The sequence below is a fragment of the Magallana gigas genome, chromosome 2, assembly GCF_963853765.1.
Source record: "Magallana gigas chromosome 2, xbMagGiga1.1, whole genome shotgun sequence".
In the NCBI taxonomy this organism is placed as follows: domain Eukaryota; kingdom Metazoa; phylum Mollusca; class Bivalvia; order Ostreida; family Ostreidae; genus Magallana; species Magallana gigas.
The window spans coordinates 36,794,803-36,809,367 of record NC_088854.1 but is presented as its reverse complement, the minus strand read 5'-3'; the positions used below and the strand labels follow the sequence as shown (position 1 = coordinate 36,809,367).

At 33.5% G+C, this 14,565-nt stretch overlaps 1 protein-coding gene across 2 annotated transcripts; it reads right to left on the bottom strand.

The window, feature by feature from the left end:
• Positions 1-914: 914 nt before the first annotated feature.
• On the bottom strand, positions 915-13,687 carry LOC105340384 (ufm1-specific protease 2). Of its 2 annotated transcripts, XM_066076384.1 has the most exons (15): positions 13,550-13,687; positions 11,631-11,793; positions 9,976-10,067; positions 8,255-8,441; positions 6,083-6,306; positions 5,686-5,779; positions 4,007-4,158; positions 3,603-3,705; positions 3,220-3,366; positions 2,593-2,771; positions 2,151-2,249; positions 1,779-1,881; positions 1,473-1,597; positions 1,294-1,364; positions 915-1,225 (listed from the first exon to the last, which is right to left on the bottom strand). In XM_066076384.1, exons 1-15 carry the CDS (start codon positions 13,583-13,585, stop codon positions 1,210-1,212), a joined length of 1,791 nt encoding a protein of 596 aa, XP_065932456.1. In that variant the 5' UTR covers positions 13,586-13,687; the 3' UTR covers positions 915-1,209. The 2 variants fall into 2 exon arrangements, with proteins under 2 accessions (XP_065932456.1, XP_065932455.1); XM_066076383.1 differs by having other exon boundaries at positions 915-1,364.
• Positions 13,688-14,565: the final 878 nt, after the last annotated feature.

The window sequence follows — 14,565 nt, the reverse complement described above, 5'->3', positions numbered from 1 at the left end:
GTGCATCAAATATTAACATTATTACATTACTTTTGTTTTCTAAATAACTATGCACACTCCCTCCCCCCTTGTGCCTCGACAATCATTTGCATCATCAATGAAATGTATTGAACTCTACATTACAAATTTGATGCAGTATTATAACACATACACTGGAAATTGTAAGTATAAAACCATAAAATGTTTTCTTTTGGTGTATACAATTAAGATACCGTATATCAGGTTTTTTTTCCGCGTGTATCCAATTTCCGCTTTGTTCGCGACGATTTCCGAATCGCGGAAAATAAATCAGCGTAAATTTGATACAAAGTTTAGAATTCTCTCTTTCCTGATAAAGTAAACAGGTAAGTAAAAGTACGGTTAACTATGCTCAGTTAGTTTAATGAGAGGTACAAATTGCGGGATCGGAGGACTAACGCCAGATAATAGATTTGTAAGCCTCGTTGTTTATTTAATTAATATTTTGACAAGCTAATTAAAACGGTCGCTTTCCTTGCGTAGACTGATGTCTAATTATACCTGAGCTACTGGTATATGTAACGGTACATGATCTATTTATTTATGACTGTTTGCGTCTCTGAAAATAATTATCTGTAATTATTTCACATTCAGGAAAACGTGTAAATGGTTTCATTCTCCGAATTTTTCATTATAAAAAGCGACAATTTAGATACTTTTCCCCTCTTACCTCACAGGTTTAAACAATCGTGAATTATATTTTCACTATGACTTTGAAATAGTGAAAATTTGATTCGCGTAAATTTTATATACCGTTCTAGGCTCTGATTCGCTGAAAAAACATGACGCGGAAAAAACCTGATATACGGTATAATTCAAGCAAAATAATCCTGCTGGTTAATATTTCTTCTGCACTGCTTTAAATTCTCATACCATGAAAACCAACAAATAAGTAAAACATAATCATCATATATTTTATTATACTTTCAAAGTATTATAATAAATAAAGGAAGTGTATAAGTTGTTTTTTTTTGCTTCAAAATATGTTGCAGTGTATTATGGTCCACATCTCATTTGAGATATAAGCATTCTTAACTATTGGCATCTTTTTATATAAACTTAAGGTCTTGTAAGACTGCAATGTTTTTTAAATAGAACTACCAAACATTTAATAATAATTAGCTAGCTAGCTAGCTAGTAGTGACAGCCGCCTCCAATTGTTAGTTTGTGATGAAATATTTCTATATGGTTCTAGATGACTTTGGGCCTCTGGGATAGGCACATGATGTTAGTTTGTGATGAAATATTTCTAAATGGTTCTAGATGACTTTGGGCCTCTGGGGTAGGCACATGTTATAGTGGGCTTTCTTGTCCCAGAAATCCATCCCCTTCCAACCACACCAACCCTGAGAAAAAATGTGTATAATTAGAAAAGCCAATATCTAATCATAAAAGATTTTTAAAATATTCATAATAACAAAATGTCAATTGAAACTAGAAATAATTTTGTTTACCTTTTCTAAAATAACCTTCAAATCCTCTGCCCCTGTGTAATGAGGATCTAATATAAGGAATTTGACGTCACCAGTCACTTCATTGAAATCCACTCCCAGAATAGTGTGAGCAAGCACTCCCCCTCCTTTATCCAAAAAATATTTTTAAAAGTGCAATTTAATGTAGAATAATTTTTCTACCAAGTCCTCAATCTGAAATTTTTTAGCAATTTATTGCAAACAGTTGTGCCATCAAGAGATTACTGATGTTACCGATATTTAACAATGTTTTTACTGATTTCATGAGCACAGACATTCCATACCAACCTATCATCACTGGTGTTCCCTGAATTTGGAAATGCTGGGCAAGTTCCCTCCCTTTAGTGGCAAGTTCACTCCCTTCACTGACAAAAGCAATGCGTGATGTGACCTGTAAAATATTTAAAAATAAAAATGACAGTTACCTAAAGGAAAGTAGATATTATTTGATAAAAATATTTAATGATAGATGTAACATATACCACAGTCGTACACATTCATCATGTTCATATACCAGTATACATGTACTTGCTATAAAGATAGAACAAAAAGAAATAAAATTGTGATTTGTAACCAGATGATGAAAGGGATAACATCGGTTATATTGATCCCACGCCGTAGACCTGGCTGTGAATAAGTTTGACAGTTATTTGTACTTACTCCAATTAGATGGTCCAGACAGTAGCTGACCTCCATGGATCCAATCCACTGCCGAGATCCCACAAACTTGGGCTCTTTATCACCAACATCAACCAGTGCCTTGCATTTGAATAGAATGATTTATTTCGTTATTATGTAACTCATGCTAAAAGGTCATTCATAAAGACAGCTGCGGTGTATTTTCATAAACTCTTCTATTAATTATAATTAAAGCATAAATAACTACATTCAAATATATAGTTAACTAATAGAAAATAACTAGAATATGTCTTTTTGAAACACAGTGCCTCAAACAATATAATAGAGTCCCATTGAAGCCAATTAGTACACGGTCTTTTGCCTGATTCTGACACACTGTTGACTATATAATGGATGACGTCTCTATCATTTGAAGTTAAAAAATTATGTTAAGTTTAGAGCAGAAAGACACAGTAAGTAGCACCTGTTGTATTTCCCTGTGAGTGGGTATGGGTTTATCAGTGTAGCCCTGAAATCGGAACCAGGAGACTAGAGTTTGGAGAGATCTGTAGGCACAGCCCCACATGTTGTCATCAAAGCGATCCTGCATGTAGTGGTGGTAGCTATACAGACCTTGAACTAAGTACTGCTGACCATCTTTCACTGTAATTTACAGGAATTAGATTGCAACATGATTGTCAATAATCTATGCCTCCCCAATATGTTACAATATTTAAACAGAGAAAACATTATCAACTCCTTATAAAACAAGAGAGTTTTGTCAAACACATATATGCCCCCTCCCTTGAAGACCTCTATGAAGAAAATGAATGGAAACTGATAATGGACTGACCACTTCACTTTACAGGACTGGTGATGGTGTTTAAAAGAGTATCAGAGGCAAGTTAAGTGTCTATATTTGTAGTGTGAGATAACTCTTTTGGAATCAAATATTTGTGAAGAAAGTGGTCGGAAATAAAATAAATCAGTCCAAAACCAGCAATAGTGATGAATTGTTTGCCGTAAACTGCAGATTTTTACTCTGGTTGTTCATCTGAGTTTTTTTTAGACAGGGAGCTACAGACCTGCAGCTTACAGAACATATACATACTTGGTTGTGTGTTTATGTACTGATGAGGGTTTATGAGATAGCCATTTTGGTTGATGTCCTCTGGGAACAGGAAAACATTTCCTCTTCTAAACACTGGCCTTGATAACGGCAAACAAAACAATGAATGTAATTCTCGACGTCTGCTTTCTAAAAGTATATACAAAGGTCAATTAAATGATTTGAAAATTAAGACGGAATCAGTGACAAAATTAAGCTTTCAATACAATCAACATTATACAGGAAATATTACAATCATAGGGCTAAAAAGTCTCCATTTTGAGGAACACTGCAAACATTATGAATTGACAATGATGATTGGAAAATTAACCTTCAATGTAGACAAGGATTAATTATAATAAATGCAGTTCCATAGATATTTATACCTAGTTTCTCTTCCGACTTTCCATCTGGATAGACCACAGATACAATTGCTGTAGACTTCCATGGTTGAAAATGACAAACCTGTACTTTTGGAGGTACATCTCCCTATCATATGATAAAAAAAAACCTCACAATAAAAATACTGGATAAATTTTCAATAACTATATTTTCATAACAACAATGTGTCTGCATTATATTCAACATAGAACACTCAGGTTTTCTAATTTTTTTTTTCATTCAAAGATGTACACAAATGATTTTTTTGTTATTTACATCAAGAAAATACGGCAATAACAAAACAAGGTAATGTTTCTTAACAAGCAATATTGTACAAAATTTCCTCTTCTTCACACAGAAAACAAACTATAACATTGTATACCATGCATAAATACATAAATGTATTTACCTCAACATATTGAACAAAGCAATCTTGCATTGCTCTGAGCTGGTTGCAGATTGCTGTTGTCATATACTGTCCCAAGGTCAATACCTTGGTGTCCGCGGTGACCTGACAGCACACATCAACAGGGAGAGTCAAGGTCACTGCCTGGAATTTTTCTGAAGGGAAACAAAAGTATAAGAAGATGTAATTATAATCGGGGTGATTATAAAGTCTCCCAAATGAAAGAGCCCATCATTGGGAGTAGGGATAACCCATAAGGGTCAAACTTTACAGACAAAAAGATTAAGAACTTGATTATTTTTATTTCTGAAGTTTCATAATGTTCCCCAGGGGTTCATTACTATACATCAGGTGAACCAATATGACATAAGGAACAAGAATATATATTATGGCTTAGGGGTGGGGATCTTAACCGTTTTCAAGTTATTTGGGCACTTCCTGTTTTAGGGGGGGGGGGGGGGGGTCAGGACCACCCCTGGGGCCAATGACCTACATACCATGTGATGCCCCTTTACACCAGGAACAAGTATATGGTTTAGGGGTGGGGATCTTAACCCTTTTCAAGTTATTTGGGCACTTCCTGTTAGAGGAGGGTCAGGACCACCCCCTGGGCCCATGACCTACATACCATGTGATGCCCCTTAACACATGGAACAAGAATGTACTAGTATATGGTTTAGGGGTGGGTATCTCAACCGTTTTCAAGATATTCGAGCACTTCCTGTTTGAGGGGGGTCAGGACCACCCCTAGGGCCCATGACCTACATACCATTTGATGCCCCTTTACACATTAATCAAGAATACATATGGTTTAAGGGTGGGGATCTCAACCGTTTTCAAGATATTTGGGCACTTCCTGTTTGAGAGGGGTCAGGACCAACCCCGGGGCCCATGACCTACATACCATTTGATTCCCCTTAACATAAGAAACAAGAATATATATGGTTTAGGGGTGAGGATGTCTGTCTGTCCATAACAAAAAATTCTGAACAAAAATGGTAATGACAGTCATAAGGAATCTATATTTTGAACACAATATTTAGGACATTCAATAAAAAAGTTAGAACATGTTTCATAATTGTTTCCACACGTCACAACTTGAGTTTTCTTACACATGTACTGCACTTTAATTAATATTTTCACTGAATTTTCACTCTCTGTTTTCACCCAGTAAAAACCTTTAAAAAAAATGTTATGATCCTCCCTTCCATATTTGCAATTAAATACATGTACCAAACTGTCACACTTTGCTTTAAAATTACCGTAATTTATTAATTATTTTTACCTTAAATATGCAGAAATCAATGGCTACTGCTTTTGGGAAGAATTTTGAGAATACCCCACCCTATCTTTATTATTTCCTAATTAATCATGTAGTACAGTGGCTATAGCTCTTCCCTTACACAAACAAGAAACCCCTTCCTTCAAGAATGGTTTTCAAAAAGGTCAGATGAATTTTGTCCATTTATTCTGGAGAAAAAAAAATTATTAAAATCTTGCTTCATGATAAAGATGACAAGAGACACAAGAAAATTTTGATCAGAAAAAGCTCAATGGAGCCTTCGATCTGTTTAGCTGAACTAAAATGAAGACAATTTGTTGTAAAAAAAAAAAACTATAAAGTACATAACATTATGAATGACTTTTCTTTATTAACCTTGCATGACTTAATAAATGAATACCTAAATTGTGTTGTATGATGGGGGCACACAGAGTTCCCTCGCCACTGTCATCAGCGATAGATATATTCTGAAGCACCCCACAGTGCAAAGTTCTCTAAATGGCCAAAGTAAAAGGAAAACATAAACAAAAACTGAATCAAAACAATGAACTCACTGGTTTTAACTGTATTTATTGACCGTGCCTGTACTACATGTGCCACATTTAATAAATTTATATCCCATCCGACAAAACTCAGGAGTGAACAGTATTCAATGAAGTGAAATCCCTTTCAAATTGTTTTCACTCATTACTAGATCATTTAAAGGATGTGTAAATTTTTGCTGGCTTGATTGGTTTTGTTTTTGTTCAATTGATATTAGATATAAAAAAAAAAGTTACCACCTGTACAACCCTTACCTGTTTGTAAGATTTTGAATGTTTCTGTTTTCCACTGACAAATTCATCTTCATCTGAAGTTGTGAGATCGAGAAGCCTCGAGCACACTGCTTCATTGGGCAGTCCTACCAGACTCGAGGAATTGAACACTACTTCAGTATCCTGTACTCGGTACAGAGCTGATGCCGAGGATAAAGTATTGCACAAATTCTCTATCACATTTGAAAGACTGTTTTTCAGGGAACCTGTAATATACATTTTTTTCATGTCATGAAATGTTCTCAGGTATAACTAAATAATTATGAAATATGGCACCTTTCAGCATTCAATATAATAAAATCATATATTATATGATTAATTCCTAGCTCTCTGATTGGCTGATCTCGATCCAACAATCTAGAAACAAGTAAAAAGCTGTCAATAAGACAGCAAACCGGGTTTCTTTTATGTGAACTGTATCCATAATCCATGTCAACCCTGAATTGATAAACACTACCAACCGTATCCAGTGAAATGGAGTACCCTATATGCAATATTTTGCCAAAAAATGAGTAAGTTCAAAAGCTAGTATTTTTTCATAAATTATCAGAAATCTAAATCCTAGCAATATGCACACCTCTAATATATATGTATGTACAACTAATCTGCAAATTAACAACTTCCTATCGTGAAAACTGTGGGAGGAGTTATCCGTACATTGAAGGTACCCTGTATGCAATATTTTGTTAAAAAATGATTAAGTTCAAAAGCTGGTATTTTTTTCATAAATTATCAGAAATCAAAATCCTAGCAATATGCACAGCTCTGATATATGTTCAATTGACCTGCAAAAAAACAACTTCCTATCATGAAAACTGTAAGAGGAGTTATCCGTACAATGAGGGTACCCTATATGCAATATTTTGTAAAAAAAATGACTAAGTTCAAAAGCTGGTAATTTTTTCATAAATTATCAGAAATCAAAATCCTAGCAATATGCACACCTCTAATATACATGTATGTACAACTAATCTGCAAATTAACAACTTCTTATCTTGAAAACTGTAGGAGGAGTTATCCGTACAATGAGGGTACCCTATATGCAATATTTTGTTAAAAAATGACTAAGTTCAAAAGCTGGTATTTTTTCATTAATTATCAGAAACCAAAATCCTAGCAATATGCATACCTCTGATATATGAACAATTGATCTGCAAATTAACAACTTCTTATCTTGAAAACTGTAGGAGGAGTTATCCGTACAATGAGGGTACCCTATATGCAATATTTTGTTAAAAAATGACTAAGTTCAAAAGCTGGTATTTTTTTCATAAATTATCAGAAATCAAAATCCTAGCAATATGCACAGCTCTGATATATGTTCAATTGACCTGCAAAAGAACAACTTCCTATCATGAAAACTGTAAGAGGAGTTATACGTACAATGAGGGTACCCTATATGCAATATTTTGTAAAAAAAAATGACTAAGTTCAAAAGCTGGTATTTTTTTCATAAATTATCAGAAATCAAAATCCTAGCAATATGCACACCTCTGATATATGAACAACTAATCTGCAAAAGAACAACTTCCTATCTTGAAAACTGTAGGAGGAGTTATCCGTACAATGAGGGTACCCTTTTGGCAGCCGCCCTCCTCCCACACGCCCGCCATTTTCACCATTTTAATAACCGGATTTTTCCGTCGGAAAACACGGTTAAAAATGAAATGTTATATTCACTTGTGACCTAGGAGGTCAATATAACATTTGATTTTCTATACATTGGACTAAAAATTAAAGTCCAAAGCAATGTCACTTATCTCAATTTGTTCAGCTATTGCTTCAATCTAAAATCTTTGATTCGCTTGATAACACTCAATTTGATACATTTGTATCAATTCATTGCTCAATCATATGACAAAACAACTACTGCTGGGTTTTTTTTATCAATAAAATCATTTAGCTACCCTCGAAGAACAATATTCACCTCACCTTCACAAGGAATATCGTACTTCTTGGGTATACCTAAATCATCATATTGACCCCAAAAACAGCAATAATTGTATATTATTCCACAAATATATTCATTAATCACCAATTTTCTCATTAATACGGTACTGTAAGTAAAATGTGCATCTTTCCAAAACCAGTGAATTTCCATATGTATACAGGGCTGTGATTTCCTGAACATGTGGTACTGGTATTTAAGATTACCTTTTGCAGCTACTTTTACTGAAATGGTAAGTGGACATCTGAGCCTGGCTGTGATGAGAGCTGGGAGGTCCTCGGTTATATCTATAACTTTGGGTTTCTCCACAGTGTTCTGATCAGGAGACACAAAAATGTTGTCCTCAGTCACCTTGTTGTCCTTGGGTTGTTTGACTAGGATCACCAAACCATTCTATCATAATAGATAACTAGTGATTATAAATGAAAGTTAAAAATTAACAAACAATCTATAAAAATTCTAATAAAAACTTGGAAAGGGAAATAATAATATATCGTGTCTCATTCATTTGACTTTTATCAAGATGTAACATTCATAGTAGGATCTGTTTTCTTTATCTATAGGTACAAAAATGACCTATGTCAAAATAAAACTGTGATGAGTAAACTATACACTCAACAAAACTTCTAAGTGTTCATCCAGTATAATGCATAAAAAATTTACTATATAAAATAAGCATATTTATTTGTCTTGTTGTTGGGTCGATTAATTTCCACTTAATGTCCAAATAGTTAAAAACAGAGCTTGACCTTGACCTAAGATTGTGACCTTTGCTAATTATCACAAACACTTCTGGTTTGGTTGAATTATGCCGATGGAAATGACATTACTTACAGAGGAGAAAAATTATATCAATATACCGTTTCCCTTGTGTTGCATAATATTTAAACAATGTCGAGGACAAAATATACAGTGAGTACAATGTGTTATAGAAACAATACAGACACCAATATTCCGACTGCTCTGGCTGTTTTCTAATTGATCATTTTGGCCTTATTAAGTTTTTTAAACTGTATTTATACTAAAGATTTATATAAAAAAACCAAAAACACCCACAAAATTGTCAATCTTATCGAGAACAAACAGAATCAAAGTACTGAAGTACTGTCGGGAGTTGATTTTATTGATTATTATCAATTTTAAAATCAACGATATGTTATGCAAATTTTTATTATATGAATACTCGAACTTTTCCGACAAGAATTTCGAGAAAACCCCATATGAATTATTGTGTGTAATATTTAAAGATAGAATTAATTCCATCAAACTGTGTATCAGTAATCGAAATGTTTCTAAAAATTGTACACATCTGGATCCAAGCAATATTGAACTCTAATCTCGTTCAACCAGCTGTCTCAGTTAATCTCCGACTACCAAGAGAAACTCTCTGCTTGTCGGAGATTTACGGAGACAGCAGAGCATCTGGTTGAATGAGACTATATTGAACTCTAGCATAGGAATACATGCAACTACAAAAAACAATAGAATTGTTTGTACAATCTGACTATTTTCAAGGTATTTATAGATACTTTTCTTTTGAAAAACAATGGTACAGCATACAGTACACCGAATTTATTTATTATCTTCAAGATCTACGTCTTGTCAGCGGTGATGATTTGTACTTAGGTCCAAACACTGTTTCACTTTCGGTTTGCCAGAGTAACTGCATAGGAGAGTTGATTAAAATCAACTCCCAAAAATACCAAAAAATGTTTCGACGTTTTGTCATGGGTAATTGATTTTAATCGTTGTCTTATTTTATCTGTGCTATTGACGAAAAGACACATCAGTTATGAAATGTTGAAACTTCCACATAATTTCATTCCATTGTTTTTACATTATTCTTTATCAGGGTGAACACTTATAAGCTTTATTGATGTATAAATATTCTTGACACTGATATTTGAATAATCATAAAAGTTTTAACCTGGTTTTGAAGAGGATATTTGCTGACTTTCTTGACAATATCATCTGCTTGCAGTGACTGATTTTCAAAAAATATTCCACAAACTAATAATCCTGGAATCAAAACATTCATTCAGTAATAATTTAAAATACATACATGCAATTCACTCAGGCCGATTCAGTCTCTGAAACATTCTATTTTCTGACTTGAACAATGAGTGCATAAACAGTGACTGAATGTGGAAGGAATGCTGAATGAACACTGAGCAAACGTTCAGTACATGGTGTTTGAACACTGATGGAATCTCAGGTGAGCGATTGGTGATCAATGGTGAGTGCATGCAGAACGGGCTGATGGGCTATGTATTATCTCCAAGATTTAAAGAATAGCATTGATAATCATTCACACTGAATACGGTACAAATTGCTTACTACATAGATTAAAGTGGTGAAAATGGTTTTATAACAAGAGGCCCAGGGGCCACATTGCTCACCTGAGCAACAAAAACCTTAACTCTGATGGAATTAGCATAACAGTATCAAAATTAAAATATCTTGACAACTAGGAACTCCAAAAATTTTAAAAATCTGCCAATTTATTTCCTCATATTTTTATGGTAAATACCAAGCCCCTTTTGTTGTTGTACCTGTAAAAGGATTTTTCTCTATTCCTATACCCCACCCCCCCCCCCCCCTCCCCCACTTTGTGGCCCTCTTTTCTCTAGGAAATCATGGTTTGATCAATCTTTGCTTTCACACAAGTTTCTACTTTTTGGACTGAAAACTTTTAAAGATTTTCTCTATATATTCCTATGTAAAAATTCATACCCCATTGTTGCCACGGCCTACCCCTGGGGACTATGATTTAAACAAACTTGAATCTACACTGTCTTAGGATGCTTCCACTCCAATTTGAGCTTTTCTGACCTAATATTTTTCGAGAAGAAGATTTTTAAAGATTTTCTCTATATATTCCTATGTAATAATTAACCCCCCCCCCCCATTGTGGCCCCACCCTACCCCTTGAGCTTTCAGCTCAGGTGAGCTAAAAAGTATCTTTTCAGACATATTGAACCAAATGTGACAAAGTTTATACATTAGAATTTTACCTAATCAATTTATAATAAATGTTTTTACATTATCCGAATGCTTTGTTAAACACACAACATTTGTAAACACTGTATTTTAAATATAAATTATTTGTCATTATAAAGAACACATGCTCATTTTCGTTTTCCTGTTTTCCAAGATGATCTTTCTACTTCAGAGTTCTGAATGACAATGAAGATTAAAAAACATGAATGGTGAGCGAGCAGTGAACGATAGTTGAGCTCATACTGAACTTAATATAAGAAAACGCTGATTGCTTTCTAAACAGTCAGCTCGAACAGAGCAGAGCAGAGAGCAAAAACTGTGAATGATGAATGCAGGTTGAGTGAATGGTGAACACAAACTGAGCACAAGGTGAATAGATACTGAGCAAACGGTGAGGAAACACAAAAAGGGGACGAGGACTGTATCAAGGAACATTGAAATTGAATACACTGTCTGTAGAAAATATAAAGTATGTGCATTTGTCTACAATTCATACATGTATAATGAATATTTACACATAATTTTAAAACAAATACATTTTTTAGATTGAAAAACTTTAAAAACTTGTTCATGACCACTTACCACCAGAGAGATATTGTGTGACGGAATCTTTTTGGTTGGTAAAGTTGTTTGGACTGGAGTCTGTGAAACAGCAGCACCCTGTGACATGCCAGCCAGCCTCTGACTCATGACCAAGCAACACCCCAAAAAAAGGATCAGCTGTATTGCTATAGGTAGCCAAAGTCTGAAATCAGAAATAAATATACTAGTACTGGTTTAAGTTTATGCTCCATCAAAGTACATGTATAACTTTTCTTGGGATTCTACCATTTCCTATAGATGTTCTGGAAAAGCAAATGCAACAGTTTTTGCACCTGTTTGAGTAACACAGGTGAATTTTTGTCTTCAAACAAAGTGTGCTTACACTAAGATATAGTTCGGGTTGATTGCTTTTTCATGTAGTTAAGTATAAACCTGTACTTTTGCCATTGAAACATATATCTTAAAATCAAAGAGCAAATGCGCATTTCAGGTGGAAGATCAAAATTAAATACAAAATACACAATTATGCATAAAAAAGAAGAGGTTTTATAGAATAACCATTAGGTTTAGATATTGTGTTAAAAAACAGAAATGTACAAATGTTTCAATTATAAAGGTTTTACTGATATGACAGCCCGTGCTTCACCTGGAAGGAAAATGTGCCAAAAAGTCAAAAACCCATGCATTTTGGTATATATTACGCACCCCTTTCTCACATAGAAATAGTCTAAAAAATAAAGTATGCATCATATTTGGCAAAATAGGCTTTAACGATTTTAATACAAACAAAATACAATATTTTAAACTGATATTCCTATTTACTTTGATCCAAATTTCATTTTAATACGATATACATACGTAACAATCAAAATATATAACGAGTTTCCTTGAAAAAGTTGTTGGGAAAATCATTGTGATTTATGAGTCATAGAAAAAACTTAAATGAATTTTGTTACTACTAGTTCGAATGAATCTTGGGAAGAGAACTGGAATAAGAGGCCACCTGTCTCAGTGGCCACTTTCAAAGTTTCTCCAAGGTGGCCTCTTAAAATATTTGTGACTGTATACAAAATACAATTCTGCATAAGAAAGAAGAGGTGTTTATAAATGTCGTTAATTATAAAAAAGCACAAGTATGCCAACAGATGGAATCGAACCAGGGCACAAAAAAAATATCATTTTAAGGTACATATCCAGCGGTTTAACCTACTGAGCTATCCAGAACTTATACTAGAGACCACATGATAGAAATCACATTCCAAAACTTTTGTTGGTTTTTTGCAAAATTCGACCCCAGGGCCAACGTGCCCCTAAAAAAATTCTATCTCAATGCAAATTTGAAAAATGTTCAAATATGTAACAATTATAAAAATAACAAAAAAACTTTGATTTTCAAAAGTGATTTTTTTTCAGGAAATCCATCTCCCCTACAGGTCAATTCAATTGTTATTTGCAACATATCCTTTACTACATTCGTGTTCTATATGGGAGTTTTGCTGCATCAGCTCAGCCATTCTATGAAAAGTTAATTGCAGCAAGCTTTCTCGAGAATAAAAAACTTTCTCTTCTGAAGAGAAGGAAGAATTGTCATAAAAAGTCTTTCTGTCAGAAATCCTATTAATGAAACGTCATATTTGATTAACAAGAATTTTATAAAACGTGTTTAATAAACATGTATATATTATTAGTATCTTCAATGATATAAAATGGCTTCATCATTAACTCTATGATGTGTATACTATAACTATAAACACGTAGCATATAGAACAGCTGTAAAAAAAAAAAAAATGCATGCTGTCCATATGTCGGCAAATGTTGGGGGTGGGGGGTTAGTTTTTATATTTTAAACATTTTCTACTGTAGTACATAAAAGCTCATTTTAATCAAGGATATCTTTATGAAATCGTTTTAATTCTATCTTTATGAAATCGTTTAAAAGAATTTACGCATATCCTTACCTCTATCACATTTCTGTTGATGTGTACAGCTGCCATACCTTCTACTTTCACTTTCAATAAATAAAGTTAAGTTGTACTGTATGCAATTCATCATTTTTTTATAATATCAAATTATTTTCGTTCGAATTGAATTTCTTCCAAGTGAAAATCATCAGAATAACAAAAAAAGTAATACAAGCCAATTGAAGAATTCTTTGATGACGAATTAAAGTCTTTTGAATTTTAGAAATTATATCAATTTTATTTCTTTTATATAATAAACAAGTTATTTTTAATTTTATTTTTTTATAAAATATATCAACATAGTTTAACCACATTTTTAAAAAAAATGGGATTTATAAACTTCTTTTGGTGCTATAGTGCATTTAACTTGACCTTTTTGTACTGAAAATGCCGCGAACCTACATCTATGCCATGTGGTGATAATGAACAGTGCTTAAAGTCAAAAGTCCGAAGGAAAAATACAAAACAGGAGCAAAGCAAACACGGACCTTTAAAAAAAGAAAGAGGTAGGATCAGGTTCCATGGAGCATCTTTTGCTGACTGGTCACACCGGTACCCGCCGCTGTGTACACTTTGTCGTAATCGGGAAAACTGATGGAAAAGTCCGTAATCATAAATCGCTTTTCCATCTATTATAATATTCTTTTTTTATCAGAATAAACCACGAATTTTGATATATTACACGTACATTAAATAACCGATTCAAACATTCTTACAGCATAAACTAAATGACAAGTTAATTGTTCAAAATGTTCACTAAATTCTTTGAAATACACGTACTTCGAATTTTTTGTAACTTTCTACGCAAAATACAACCTTAATGTAAAATATAGATGTGCTAGAAACTGAATTAATACGTATGTGATGAGCGAAAAAACCAATATGCTTGACAGTAATTGTAAATATTCTATACTGATGTGGTTATTTTACTTTTTCTTCTGCATTTAATACAAAATCACAACTCTAATATGAAAGTAAATTCTATCTAGATAGCACCACATCCAAAAAGGGTA